Genomic DNA, 15,388 nt, shown 5'->3' on the forward strand with positions numbered 1-15,388 from the left:
GCGTGTCCTCACACTTACGTGGCTCTCTGCTCTTCTCCAACAGTTCAGTGAGCTCATTGGTTGATATCATGTACAAATCCTCTCAATGAGAGCCAGCTTTACAGTCTGAAATCGGGCCCACCGTCTGGAATGGCAATAATTCATTTTCCCACAGCAATCAGAACAGACAGTGTGTTAATACTGTGCAGTTTTATGCATCTGATCCTGCATTATTGTGATTTGGAATAAGTACGTAAAAACAGTCTCTTGGATTTTACTAACAGCAAACTAACAGGCAACAAATGTCACATCTCTATAAGAATTATGGCTGGTTTTGTACGAAAAAAAAAAGGCATGTTTTTTGGCCTCTGAACAGTTGTCTTGTACCATCAAAATGCAGCTAGCCTACAGCGCCATCTAGTGATACATTTTGAGTAGAACATTAGCAATAAGTAAAAAAAAAAAACATTCTGATAAAAATCAGTAAAATATTGCTTAGAGAATACATTTTAATCAGTATATATATATATATATATATATATATATACTGACAAAAATCTGTAAAATATTGCTTAGAGAATACATTTATATATATATATATATATATATATATATATATATATATATATATATATATATATATATATATATACACACACACACACACTCACTGGTTATTTATTTAGGCATGTAGACATGATCAAGACAGTCTGCTGAAGTTCAAACTGAGCATCAGAATGTGGAAGAAAGTGGTATGGTTGTTGGTACTAGGCAGGCTGGTCTGAGTATTTCATATACTGCTGATCTACTGGGGTTTTCTCACACAACCATATCTAGAGATTACAGAGAATGATCTGAAAAGAGAAAATTTCCAGTGAGCGGCAGTTTTGTGGGCAAAAATGCCTTGTTGATACTAGAGGTCAGGAAAGAAGAACAGGAAACCGAGGCTACAGTTCACACAGGCTCATCGAAATTGCACAATAGAAGATTGGAAAAATGTTGCCTGGTCTGAGGAGTCTTGATTTCTGCTGCGACATTCAGGTGGTTGGGTCAGAATTTTGAAGTAAACAACATAAAAGCATGGCTCCATCCTGCCTTGTATTAATGGTTCAGGCTGGTGCTGGTGGTGTAATGGTGTGGAGGGTATTTTATTGGCACTCTTTGGGGCCCTTAATACCAACTGAGCATCATTTTAACACCGCAGCCTACCTGAGCATTGTTGCTGACCATGTCCATCCCATTATGACCACAGTGTAAAAACCTTCTGATGGCTACTTCCAGCAGTATAACGCAGCATGTCACTGTTCAAATCATCTCAAACTGGTTTCTTGAACATGACAATGAGTTCACTAAATAGAGCACTTTTGGGTTGTGGTGGAACAGGAGATTCACATCATGCAAGTGCAGCCAACAAATCTGCAGCAACTTTGTGATGCTATCATGTCAATATGAACCAAAATCTCTGAGAAATGTTTTTAGCACCTTTTTGAATCTATGCCATGAAGAATTAAAGCAAATTTAAGGCAAAACCATATATACATACATATACAGTACATATATATATATATAATGTATGTGTGTGTGTGTGTGTGTGTATTATTCAAATGTTCTTTTTAAGAAATTAATACTTTTATTCAGCAATAACACATCAAATTGATCAATAGTGACAGTAAAGACATCTAAAATATTACAAAATATTTGTATTTCAAATACATTTTATGACAGTTTCAAATGAACATTCTGCTTCCAACATTTGTAATGATAATGTTTCTTGACCAGCAAATTATTTCTGAAGAATAACCTGACTGAAGACTGGAGTATTGGCTTTTCCATCAAAGGAATAAATTATATTTAAAAATATATTAAAGTTGAAAACGATTTTAAATTGTAATATTGGTTAACAATATTATTGATCAAATAAATGCATCCTTGGCGAGCATAAGAGACTTCTTTCAAAAGCATAAAAACATTATTAGTGACCCTAGCTTGTGAGGAAAAGTCAGTAGAAAGATGTTTCTTTCCATTATTTACTTCTTATTGCATTACATTAAGATGGCAAGCTAACATTCACAGCTGAGGTGAAATATGATTTCATTCGCCACACTGCGAGCGCTGCTGCTGAAAATTAGTGCTTGAAACACTTTATCATAATAAAGATAACATGTAATACATGTAGACACATGCAAACGTGGTCCATGTCTAAGTACTACTGCTTTAAAATCATGGCACCACATGGTGGCAGCAATTGGCTTGTGTACATGCTGCTGTGTTAAGGATGCTGAACAAGTTAGTCAGTTGGCTATTTCCTGCAACATTGTAATGTTTAATTCAGTGTGATTAAAATATCTTTCTCTCTGCCTCAGTTCCATGTCACCATTCAGTATTGAGAGCATTCGACGGCCACAGCCACCTGAATCTCCAGACTCCAAGAAAAGACGCATCCACAGGTGTGACTTTGCAGGCTGTAATAAGGTTTATACTAAGAGCTCCCATTTAAAGGCACACCGGAGGACACACACAGGTAAGTGAGCACACAAATGCTGTCCATACACATAGTTTCGCTACCAATTTATTTGATTTTGGGGGATTCTAGTAAACCAGTCGTGATTGGTTCAGATTTTACGAATTGCGTCTGTGTCTCTTTTTGCTTAAGTGTGATCCATTATCTCCACCAGGTGAGAAGCCATACAAGTGCACCTGGGACGGCTGCACATGGAAGTTCGCCCGCTCGGACGAGTTGACACGGCATTACCGTAAACACACAGGGGTCAAACCCTTTAAGTGTGGGGACTGCGACCGAAGCTTTTCACGCTCGGACCATCTGGCCCTGCATCGTCGCAGACACATGCTGGTCTGAATCCACACACACACGGGAGAGCTGGATCTCCCCCAATAGTGTTCAGCTGGGCTGGATACAAAAATGGCCATCCCTGCCCCTGAGAAAGAGAGAAAGAGAGAGAGAGAGAGAGAGAGAGAGAGAGGAGTACAATGCTTTCCTCACATTTGCAGAGCTAAACAGGGTCCATTCAGGGAAGGGAGGAGGCTCATCTACAGGCCTGAAACATTTGGAGTCCAGGATGTTGATTGTCTCATGTGTGTTCAAAGGAATATTTCCCTCGGACAAACTGATTTTTTCATTCTGAATCATCCTTGTGTTCTGTTTAAACATGGCTGCTTCTCGGTCGACATCTACAATGTGAAGGAACGCAGAGTGGAAGGGCTTTACGTGTTGTTCAGGCAGACGCAAAGGGGAGCTTGACCGGGAATTGTATGCTTGCACAATTTTTTTACATTTACATTATTGTGGAACATCAAGAGCCAGACACATCTGTGAAGGATCATGCAGTTCTTCTGATGACGGAGACTTTGGGCCAGTGATTCTGGAGGTTTCAGAGGTTGCCATTTACAGGTTAACATACCAGCGAATGAGATTACGCAACAAAAACAACTTATGTTTTGGGTCATTATATCTTCTGTTCCCCACAACTGTTGATTTGAAACTGAAATTGATTCAATTTGATGAACAGACAAAACATGCTTGGGCTTCTGCAGTCTGCCATCCACATTTGTCTTAATTTCATCACACTAACTCACTAATTAGAGTAAATCTGGATAATGAGGGTCTACTCAGACTGGTAACTTGAGGTAGAAGAGCAATATACTCATTCTGAGCTGGTCTGGCTCTTACACTTATACAGTACGTACATATCTATCTATCTATCTATCTATCTATCTATCTATCTATCTGTATGTACAGTACGTACTTACATCAGGTGGCATTGAAACACGGACAAAACTTTGGATTTCTACCAGTGCCGCTTTGTTTTCTATAATTCCTATACCTCTTTTATTTATAGTGGATTTCTAGCTGCCACATTTTGGAGGTGAAGTCGCTTTGTAGAATATGCAGAGGAATCCTCTGTTTTCTTTTCCTTTTGTGAGATTGCTTTTGGACTATGAAGCCTAGATGTAATTTATGGTCAGTACAACAGCATTGATAGGCTTTGTCCTTTACTTTGTATTTACTGAAGTACTGTAAGTACTGTGTTAATGCTTCAGTTAAAGTCTTTGCAAACATCAGTGCATTCATTTGTTAATTATTTTAAAAACACTTCAAGTAGTTAATGCATTGGGTAACATTGAACTAACAATGTACACTACTTTTCAAAAGTTTGGTGTCTATATTAATACTTTGTTTTTGAAAGAAGTCTCTTATGTTCACCAAGGCTGCAGTTAATTGATCAAATATACAGTAAAACAATAATAATGAGAATTAATATTACAATTTGAAATAACCGTATTTTATTTTAATATATCATGTATTAATATATATATAATATACAATTAAATGTATTCCTGTGGTGGCAAAGCTGAATTTTCAGCATCATTTAAATATGCTTTCTGCCCAAGAAACATTTTTTATTATTAATAATAATGTTGAAAACAGTTGTGCTGATTAATATTTTTCTGGAAACAGTGATAAAAAATAATAATTCAGGATTCTTTAAAGAATAGAAAGTTAAAAGGAACTGCGTTTATTTGAAATTAAAAAAAAAACGCTTGTAACATTATTACTGTTTTTATTGTCACTTTTGATCAATTTAATACATCCTTGCTGAGTAAAAATGTTAATACAAATAAAAATCTTTCTGACCCCAAACTTTTGAAAGGAAGTGTGCAGTACAACAGTATTTAAAGCGTTTATAAATCTAGGTAAATGGTAAATTATAACTATACAATTTTTCAGTTCATGATATATTATACAATTCATGTTTATAATATAATACTGTTAGTTTAAACAACTTGAAATGTTCAAATGTAGGCTATTAGTTTATGTAAAAATTACCATTAACCCAGATTAGTAAGTGCTATTCAATTTATTTCATGGTTAGTTCATAATACCTTATGTATTAACTAATATTAATGAATTGAACCTTCTTATAAAATGTTACCAATGTTTTTTACACATAGCTTTTCATCACACCATTTGGACAATCCCCAAAGTGACCAGTAGAGGGCGGCCAGTGAGCTAAATTTCTCTGCAATGCTGTTTAAAAAAAAACTATCTATCTATCTATCTATCTATCTATCTATCTATCTATCTATCTATCTATCTATCTATCTATCTATCTATCTATCTATCTATCTATCTATCTATCTATCTATCTATCTATCTATCTATCTATCTATCTATCTATCTATCTATCTATCTATCTATCTATCTATCTATCTATCTATCTATCTATCTATCTTAAAGGCATTTCTTAACTTATCAGTATATAGACACACACACTACAATAACTTAGATACTCAAAAGAAGCAATATGCCACACTTGTATGAATACAAGTAATTTAATTTAACTCATACTGTACCCAGATAAATCCACTGTACGTTCCCCATGATCGAGTTCATGTTTCTGAAAGGACATCTGTAATAAGCTGTCAAAGACTTCTGTCCCTTTGATCCAAATGCACTTTCAAGTGGCTACACAAAGCCATGTGATCGCTTCTCAAATGATTAGATATTACTATAATTTACATTGCGAAAAGCCACTTGACTGCATGCACAGACAGATCAGGTGATCAAACACACTGACTAAATCTACAATCAATCACACAGTTGCTGGTGCATGTAGGAACTTTTCGTCACCAACAAAAGAAAACTGAAGTGCTGTGAAAGGAAACATGTCAAGAAACATTCTTTACATAGTAACCGTTTGTCAGTTAGAGACGACCAATCAATTTCTAGCATTTTTTTTTTTTGTTTGTTCGTTCGTTCGTTCTGAAGTATTATGATCCACCATGTTTTATGTCCCTCACTATGTATTTGTGTACACACGTGTGTATTCTGTTGTTTATGGGCTTGAACATAACATGAGCACCTTGTTTTTATGAAGTAAGGAAGTAATTATTTTAAGGTAGATGTGACATTAATCACCAATGTATCTTATCATATTCTGTATTTTGAAGCGTGTCTATAATGTGGGACACTTCATCAGCATATGACTATTTTCTGTACAAAAAAAAAATACTTTTAAAGATGTTGTAATATATGTGAAAGTGAAAAGATATTGCTCCGTTTTACAGGCTGTAAATACCTATCAAAATAGGGCTTTTTTAAAATACAAGGGATTATCTTTATACGTAATATGCAGATTTTTCAGAGACATTCATTTAGCTAATATAATAAAAAAAAGTGTTCAACTGTTCTACAGTAAGTGTGAGAACAATAAAGGCTTGTCATCTTAAAGAGATAAATCAGCCAAAACTGAAAAATCTGTCATCATTTACCCACCCTCATGTTGACCGAAACCAGTATGACTTTCTTCTGGAACATAAAAGAAGATATTTTGAAGGTTTTTCTTTCACTGTATGGACAAAAAAAGCTTCAATATATATAAGAAAGAAAATCATACAGGTTTGAAATGACATGTGGGTGAGTAAATTATGTCCGAATTTTCATATTTGGGTGACCTATCCTTATTAACGCACATGTAGGACCGGTTCGAGCCCTGCTCTGAGCTGGCCGAGTGAAACCGGTTGCAGTTGCATGTAGTTTTTATAAAAAAAATCAAATTAAATGTTCATTACAGTATTCAGGCGGTGCTGCCTCATTTTTAGCAACTATTTCAATGTTTTTATACTGACTCTTAAAATGTGAATGAAGTAAAAACAACCCAATGAAAACAGTGTATCCAGCACAGTATGCAAGAGTCATAAGCAACAAATATAGTGATCAATATTCTACTGGAAAGAGTTCAGAAAAATAAAGGGTTGTTTTACTCAATTCTGCATTACTTTCCCTCTCCTTTGACATTCTTATGTTTTTTGCGGCATAATTTTGCAAAGGCAAACAGGGTCAAAGTTATGCAATAATGACGAGTGCCTAGTATTATTAAGATCCTCACGTACATGAAGTCACAGTTTCCCTGGTTTAATCACCCAGACACGTTCTTTTAAAATGCACTGAGCCTTATGAACCATTTTGAAGCTGTAAATATCCAGGTTGGTGTTTGTTGAACATTCTTTATGTGTCTCCTATGGAAGCTGCATAAGATTTCTATGGTTATACTCACCTACGGAAGGACACATTTGCTTAATTAACAGGACTCCGGTTTACCTCTGACTTCATAAAGTCGTGTGAACTTCTGATGCGCCCCCAGTTATGGAAATCGAGGAAATATTCTGAATGTTAAGACACTGGTGGTACGGTGTAATAATTCCTCCGTGAGCAGCATTTCCCCTCCTTCGGTCTCTGTAAAATATTACCTTTGTTTATGTATTTGCTTTACTTTCTTTGGAATCAAGTATTTACTCAATGGCCTTTGTTTCTTGTTTTGCTGATATTCTGTAATTATCTTTCTTGTATTTATGTATAGTGTGTGTATTTGTAAATATATTCAGAGCTTTTTGTTTTTGGTTTTATTGTAAAGTTGTGATATTTTCCCCAGCTGATCTTCAAAGGGATTCCCTTCCCATTGGAGGATGTCACGTCCCGATCGTTTCAGAGGTTAAAAGTGTTTCAGCTTTATTTTGCTTCTCCAGAAGTCGTCTAAATATTCTGTGCTTTTTGCTATTCTCTGTATTTTCTTTCTTTTCCAGAAGATTGAGCTGTGAATTGAAATTGAGGTTATACATTATACTTGTTTGATAATCTAATTGGAGGCATGGAAGTTAATAAACTTGCATTTTGTATGGAACATATTGGCATAAAGTCTTGTATTTACATTTACTTCACGTTAACATTTCAAAACTGTTAATAGAATAAAGATGTTCAGTCCTAAAACCTGAAAAATTTGCATTTTTGTCCCATGAATTCCCATGAGAATTTATGTATTTTTATAGCATTTGAATTATAGTAATATAACATTAAGCAAGTTGCTAACAAGTACTAAAGCTACCATATTTATAAAAAAAAAAAAAAAAACACAAAAAAACATTGAAATTCCTAAGGGACGCTAATGGCAAATTCGTTTTACAGGTTGCACAACAAACTGACATCATGACTGAACAGCTCTAGAACAGAAAATGAACACTACCATTTAAAAGTTTGGTGTTGGTCTTTTTAATTAAGACGTTTATTCAGCAAAGATGCATTAAATTGTGACAAAAAGTGACAGTGAAGCAATCTATAATGTTCCATTTAAGGAACATTATATGGAACATAAGGCACATTCTATTTTAAATAAATTGTTCTTTTGAAATTTCTATTAAAGAATCCTGATTTTTTTTATTTTTATTTTATCATGGTTTCCACCAAAATTTCATGCTGTACAACTGTTTTCAACATTAATAAAGGTTTCTTGAGCACCAAATCAGCATATTAGAAGGATTTCTGAAGGATCATGTGACACTAAAGACTGGAGTAAAAATGCTGAAAATGAAGATTCAACATCAAAGGAATAATTACATTTTAAAATAGAAATGTAATATTTCACAATATTACTGTATTTATAATCAAAGAAATGCAGTCTTGGTAAGCAGTGTTGGGGAAAGTTACTTTTAAAAGTAATGCATTAAATAACTGTGTTACTCCCTAAAAAAGTAACTAATTATTACTTAGTTACTTTTTACAGAAAGTAATGCATTGCATTACTTTTGCGTTACTTTCTCTCCTGGGCTGGGCTGGGCTTGCTTGTTTGTTTTTTAATAACAAAAAAACTATCTTCAGAAATAAAAAATGAAACAAATATGATGTTTATACATGACCAGCGTCGGCCAATAGTGAGCCTACGTGTGACGTACAACACAGACGCGCTACGCTGAAATACTACGCGAACTCACTCGAGGCACAGAGAGAAGGAAATGAATAGTGGCATAAAGTCGTTATTTTTGTTTACTTTTTGCGCACAAAAAGTATTCTCGACGCTTGATAAACTTAAGATTGAGCCACTGATGTCACATGGACTACTGTGATGATGTCTGTCTTGCCTTTCTGGACGTGAACAGTATGCCGTCCATTGACTTTCAATGGAGGAACAGAAAGCTCTCGAACAAAATCTAAAATATCTTAAACTGTGTTCCGAAGATGAACGGAGGTCTTACGGGCTTGGAACGACATGAGGGTGAGTCATTAATGACATAATTTTCATTTTTGGGTGAACTAACCCTTTAAATACATAAAGTATATATTTGTCACTTCATATTTTTGCATAATTATCTGAGTTTGCATTTCACCATGTTTTTTAAATAATTTTGAGGAATATTGATTCTGTTTTAGTGCCAGTGAGATGGGTAAATGACTGCTCATATTTAGTCTAGAACTACAATAACCCTCATATTACAACACACATAACGCCTCTGCCCTTACTCCTGATTTATCCTAACATGGGGACAGGAGAGGTATCAGTCAATAAATGGCAACACAAAGTATCTTGCATTACTTATTTGAAAAAGTAAATCCGATATTTTGTTGTAAATGTAAAAGTAATCTATTACTTTACTAGTTACTTGAAGTAATCTGATTTCATGACGCGTTACTGGTAATGCGCTACCTCAACACTGCTGGTGAGCATAAGAGACTTTAAAAAATGTAAAAACATTTAAAAAAAAATCTCACGAACCCAAACTTTTGAACGGTATAGTGTATTTATCTGAGATCAGGGCCTTTATAAGACTATAAACACAGAAACCATGATTGTTGTGTCAAGTGAAACATTTCAATTGATATTGCTTTCATACCAATATGATTTTGTGGGAAAAATTAAATGGTTTTCCCTGGGTATGAGCAACATCACAGTGATCCAATAAGTGCTTTCAGTAAATGGCATTCACTAAAGAGGATCACAGCTGAGCTACTGTTTGATCCATACTCTCATCTGCAAAGAACATCTAAATGTCAGGTCAAATAGTGAATTAAACTATTGTTCCTTTCCATGAAAGAAAATAAATGAGTTCCCTATTGACACAAGTCTTTTCAAAGAAACATGAAGGCATTGGCTTCATGATAACAATCTTCCTCAGAGACAAAGCAGTTGGGCTGCTTCCAGTCATGTTTAACAAGTATATTATATAACATAAAGATTATTTTTATCAGCCAGCAATCACTAATATTCAAATAACATCACACTCTGTTTGACCAGTGAGGTTCTACATTGAAGTGACACGTGAATGTGCTGACTTAGCATGTAGCTAGCATGATAACCTCTGCTAAAATGTATAAAGAGGCCGCACAAGATAAAACTCTTACTATAAGATGGACAATACCTACCTCAAGAGTGGTGATTGTCTTGCACTCTATTTGGAAATTGTATTTTTATTTGATAAATACTAAATAATTCCACATGCTTCCATCTTAGGACTTGTTAGCGCACACACTTCTGAAGTTACAATAGGCCTACACCAACATGTAGTCCATTCAGTTGACATATTTTGGTGTATTTGTTCCGGTGTAGGCTTGACTGTTATTCATTTCTGGATGATAGCATCAGTATCTATTACTTAAGTAGGAAAAACATTGTAAATTACTCATGTTCAGAATCTGTTAAGAACTGATTCAATAATATACACCCTAATGATGAAAAGAATGCATTGTGAAAACGTCAGGTTATTTCCATGACTGAGGCCTTTCTGCTGTTACTCAGTGATTTGTATACAGTCAAGATAATTATAGTATCAATTTAATTGGGTGTTACCACTCAAAACTATCAACTTTAAATTCAGCGACTTAAAATCTGACAGACCGTATTAGCAACTGTAACCACACCTCCATTTATTCACCTAATCACATGTGAGACGACGGGACACTCCAGTTTAACCCGACATACTGAGACTTTAAAGATCTGCCTCTATAATAACAGTAATGATGTAGCCTACATATTTTACATTACTGTACTTATCTAAGTACTGCAAATTAGAGCGATTAGAGGGTGTGTTTAATCTTAAGCAGTCTGAACCTTTAATTACTGTAATTAAGAGTTTTTCTCTTTGGGTTTTGGTCACAAAATGAAGAACTTGTAGTTACAAATATGTTCTTCCTCTCTCTTTAACACATATACTCTTTAACACTGTGGATCCTTGTATTACATTACCTCAGACAAATAAAAAAAAACTCCATAAGTCCTCTGTCTTCCATCTCAATAACAACATCAGCTTGTCATATGTAATGAGTCCCTTCTGTTATGCATTTGTAATGTCTGAAAAATAAGGTGGAAAACATTTTTATCACTGTAATGGAAAATAAGAGGTTTTATGAGGCCACACATACAGATGTAACACACCAAAAGCCAAACTAACTAATGTAAACAATCATCTGCCACATTGTTCTGCAAAATGCAGCCATTCAGAGCACTATTAGTTTGAACAAAGAGTTTTAAAACCACTTCCCAGTAACCCGGTGCACATTTCATGTGATCGTCGAGTTACATTTTATAAAATATAAATGGAAAAACAAAACAAAAAAACAATCTGTGCAAAATAAATACACGTCTTATGTACATTTAAAGCTATCATTTATCCCAAACAAATGCATAGTAAGGAAAAATAAACAACTATGGAAGTAATCGATATCCAACCTTGCCAGGAAAAATACAGTATTTGTACCACTTATTGCATTTCAGTAAAACACACATAAAGGAGTTCAATCAATCTTTCAGATTGTGCTCTTTCAAACATTTTGCCGACGTAAAGCGAATCCTCTTCGACACATATCATAGTTTGGACTGAATCCAACTCTTTGGTGTTCTGAAGCTACATTTAATTTTCTAATTACCCGGCGACTCCCGCACAAATTTCTGAAGCACTGTTTCTTATCAAGCGCTGCTTTTAAGAGACCTTAATTCATAGTGACTCGCCGTTCGTGGCTCACATACTCATGACTGTTCTGCGGTTTGGTTCTACAACCAAGACTACAGCTCTGTCTTGATATTATTTACCTTGTGATACAAGTACGAGTAGTCGCTTACAGGAATATTATGGGTTCAGTACAAGCTCAGCTGACAGAACCTGTGGTACCACAAAAACTCCATTTCAATGGGGCCAATTTGTAAACGTTAAAATTCTCGATGTTTCAATTGTATAACACGAGACGTAAAGAATGTTTTAACATGATTTTAGTATGAAAACTTTGTTACCATGTCAAAGCAAAGTCTTAAACTCTAAAAAGACCGAACAATTTTACAGCTCAAATAATTCACACGTTTTAACAGAAGAATTAATGCAAGTGCTTATATAAAATTATAAGCTTCACATTTCAAATTGGCCCCATTCACTTCCACTGTAAACTTGATTTTCTATATTTTTTTTTTTAAACTATTTTTGTGTTCATCAACATTACACCACAAATGATGTAAATTAAGCTTAACTTAAACCCAGAATATTCCTCTATAGTGGAGTAAAACTGTAAAACTGCCCACAAGATCTTGCACATTGTATATTTTACGTGGCACCTCAATTCTATAAGGTAAAAAAGGCACATTAAAAGTAGTTATGTCATAAATAATGACCTCAAAGTATGCAGACAAACGAAGAAACAAAAAAAACATGTCAAAAGAATGTCCCATCTGGCAAATGAGCCAAGTTCTCATCAATTAGCTGGTTTTGCGACCACAGGAGCCGTACCGACGGCAGGGTTTGGTCCTGTTGTACCTGATGAACTGCCAAAACCCAAGATTAACCAACACACCCAAATCCTAATTAGTATCATCAGCAGAGGTCCTGATAGCCCTCCCGCGGCACCGTCAGAACAACGAGAGCGGGCAGCTCTAGTTCTGGTGCCTTTTCATGTGGAGGGCCAGGTGGTCCGATCGGGAGAAGCAACGGCTACATACGGCGCACTGGAAAGGTTTGGCCCCCGTGTGCTTCCTGAAGTGGCGCGTTAGCTCGTCAGAGCGGGCGAAGCGCCAGTCGCAACCCTCCCATGAGCACTTGTATGGCTTTTCGCCTGCAAAAAAAACACAGGCCAATACAGTTTGAGGGGAGAGCACATCACAGTTTCGTAGGATAAAACATTGGCAAGAAAAAAAGGTCTGTACACAATAACATACAGCGCGACTATTATCATCTGATTCACAAACAAATTACACCAATTACACCACATCATCATCAAATTGGACATTTTTACATGGAAAACATGAATAATAATTATAATTTTATAAAATTATGTTTTACAGAATAAATTGGTAAAGGTTAGGTTTTTGTTGTATTGATTAGTATATCTGTTAACTGCATAATTTGGGCAGGTTGATTTTAACGAATGTTGTTTTTAACTAATGTTTTTGTCATGCATCAAGTTATACCATACCATACCATACCATACCAGGGACATTATAACATGCCTGAAGGACTCAGCTTGTGAATCAGAATCAAATCACTAAATGTGTAATTCTGTTTAGTCAACTTTATTGAACTATTGTATGACAGTGATATCACACTGAAAATTGTGTGAACAGCTCTGTTGTCTGTGTGATATTGCTGCTTATTAAAAGTCTTACTTACCTGTGTGAGTACGTAAATGGGCCTTCAAATGTGAGGACTTGGTGTAAACCTTCTTACATCCTGACGAATAATACAATAAATGTCAGTATACATCATAACCTTTACCATTAAACCTTATATCCATTATATGAACGTTCATCCAAAACCAGTATGACTTTCTTTCTTCTGTGGAACATAAAAGAAGATCTTTTGAAAAATGTCTCAAGTGTTTTCTTTCCGTTACAAAAAGAATTTCTTCAAAATATCTTCCTTTGTGTTCCACAGAAAAAAATAAAGTCATTCAGCTCTGGAATGACATGAGGGTGAGTAAACAATGGGTCAACTATCGTTTTAACATTCTGGCCAGCTCTGACTTGTCCAGCAGATTCAAATACAATGTCAAAAGGTTATGCCATTGTGTCCTAAGCCTCTTAGTCCAACTTTTAGACCGGTAATTGCCAGATGATTAGTCACGTCAGTCCACAACATCTATTCAACAACGTTAAATCACCTGAATGGCCATTTAAGCCTGCGCTGTGTCATTTATTTGGAAAAAGCTGTGGCTTCCTTGAAAATCATGTCAAATAAAGTGTACACTATATTCACATACTGAAGAGTCTAGATGCTAAATTCAATCTTACCTGGTACATCACAGTGATGTATCCTCCTTTTGTCTAGATCGGGATTGTTCCTGCGGTTGTATTGGGCAGGTCCTGCTTGTGTCTGGACAGAAAGTGCTGGTCCGGGAGTAAGACACGACATTTTAGATGCCATGCTGGCAGCATATGACGGAGGTGGCGATAAGTTCTGTACGAGTTCTTTCCTCCTGTCCGGGCTGCCCGGTTCTGAGTTAGGAGGGGATGGTGGTAGATAGGCCGCCCTCTTCTGAGGATGCTGACCAAACTGGGCAGGTAGAGAATATCCACTGCTGCCCATGTTACAAAGAGATCTTTCTGCAACATGACTGGGCGGTGGGTTAATGCCATTGTACGTTGACATCGGAGAGCATGCGGCATTGTGGGAATCTGTGCAAGAGTGGCCTCCAGGCACATTGGGCTCAAGCTCCGAAGTCAACAGCTGAAACAGAGGGACTTCTGGGAATTCGAGGGATGGGGTCTCGTGCTTGACGTAAACATTGTTACCTGTTTCCGCAGCTGGGCTGTAGAGGTTCATGTACTCTGCGTGCGTCACGGCGGGTGCAACGGAGCCGTGGCAACTGGAGTAGTTGAAAGACGAATGCAGCGGTTCCGTCTTTATCTGTGTCGCTGCAGATCGAACGGGTCTACACATGCCGGTCCGTAGGTAGGTGACGTCAGGTAAAAAAACATTCATGTTTATGCTGTACGGCGCTCCTTGGTCCATCGTCAGGGAATTGTCTTGGCAAAACTTCTTATGGTCTGACAAAACGTGAAACTGAGGCGGCAGGTATCCATCCATGTCTGATCTGAGGGTCAGAGAAAAAAACAGGTTTTCATTCACCACAAATTGCACAAAAGCATAAAATACAAGTTTTTTCAGCCATATCCAACAATAATCCTTGGAATTGTATTAATAAAAATGTATCAGTTTAGCATGGCCATAGCTGGTGGATACTGTAACTGTAACCTAGTTGTTTTCTTTCTTGCAAATATATCACTATATTATAGTTTTTACCAATGTCCGAGACTTTTTTGAGGAAAAGCACAAAACATCTGTCGTCTTTCACATCACGGTTCAGGAAAGTCACTCAGTGAAGGTTTTGGGACTGTGTGAGTTCTTATGTTCCCATCAACATTCATGACACAGTCCATACATTAGTCACATGGTATTTACGAGTCAGCTGATTGGCTCAAAACACAGCATATTTCCAGCCAAGCAACTGTCATTAACATGGGAAACATAATTGACATCTTTCTCCACTTATTATTTTAATCCACTTTGGCATAATCCTTTAAGCTTTCAAGTAAACAAGGCAGATATTCCAGAGAATTGCAAGATAAGTTCAGAGGAATGAATC

At 36.2% G+C, this 15,388-nt stretch overlaps 2 protein-coding genes across 3 annotated transcripts in view; one reads left to right on the forward strand and one right to left on the reverse strand.

The window, feature by feature from the left end:
• Positions 1-2,962, forward strand: part of LOC308686475 (Krueppel-like factor 12) — a gene marked incomplete at its 5' end in the record, with an annotated part of 39,630 nt that extends 36,668 nt beyond the window's left edge. For both annotated transcript variants that reach the window (XM_081394894.1, XM_081394893.1), the window contains 2 exons: positions 2,343-2,500; positions 2,655-2,962. In XM_081394894.1, the coding sequence (XP_081251020.1) occupies positions 2,343-2,500; positions 2,655-2,836 (340 nt within the window). In that variant the 3' untranslated portion in view covers positions 2,837-2,962. The remainder of the gene's footprint in view (positions 1-2,342; positions 2,501-2,654) is intronic.
• Positions 2,963-11,147: 8,185 nt separating this feature from the next.
• LOC308686474 (Krueppel-like factor 5) lies at positions 11,148-14,885 on the reverse strand. Its single transcript, XM_081394892.1, has 3 exons — positions 14,034-14,885; positions 13,414-13,473; positions 11,148-12,859 (listed from the first exon to the last, which is right to left on the reverse strand). The coding sequence occupies exons 1-3, from the start codon at positions 14,827-14,829 to the stop codon at positions 12,681-12,683; spliced, it is 1,035 nt and encodes a 344-aa protein (XP_081251018.1). The 5' UTR covers positions 14,830-14,885; the 3' UTR covers positions 11,148-12,680.
• Between the last annotated feature and the right edge of the window lie 503 nt (positions 14,886-15,388).

Source organism: Scardinius erythrophthalmus, assembly GCF_964197995.2.
Source record: "Scardinius erythrophthalmus genome assembly, contig: HAP1_SCAFFOLD_303, whole genome shotgun sequence".
Taxonomy (NCBI): domain Eukaryota; kingdom Metazoa; phylum Chordata; class Actinopteri; order Cypriniformes; family Leuciscidae; genus Scardinius; species Scardinius erythrophthalmus.

Coding starts and splice junctions, on each gene's coding strand:
- LOC308686474 (XM_081394892.1), bottom strand. CDS start 14,829: ATGGATGGATACCTGCCGCCTCAGTTTCACGTTTTGTCAGACCATAAG. Junction 13,474..14,033: donor ACATCACTGTGATGTACCAG/GTAAGATTGAAT, acceptor ATTATTCGTCAG/GATGTAAGAAGGTTTACACC. Junction 12,860..13,413: donor CCATTTACGTACTCACACAG/GTAAGTAAGACT, acceptor TTTTTTTTGCAG/GCGAAAAGCCATACAAGTGC.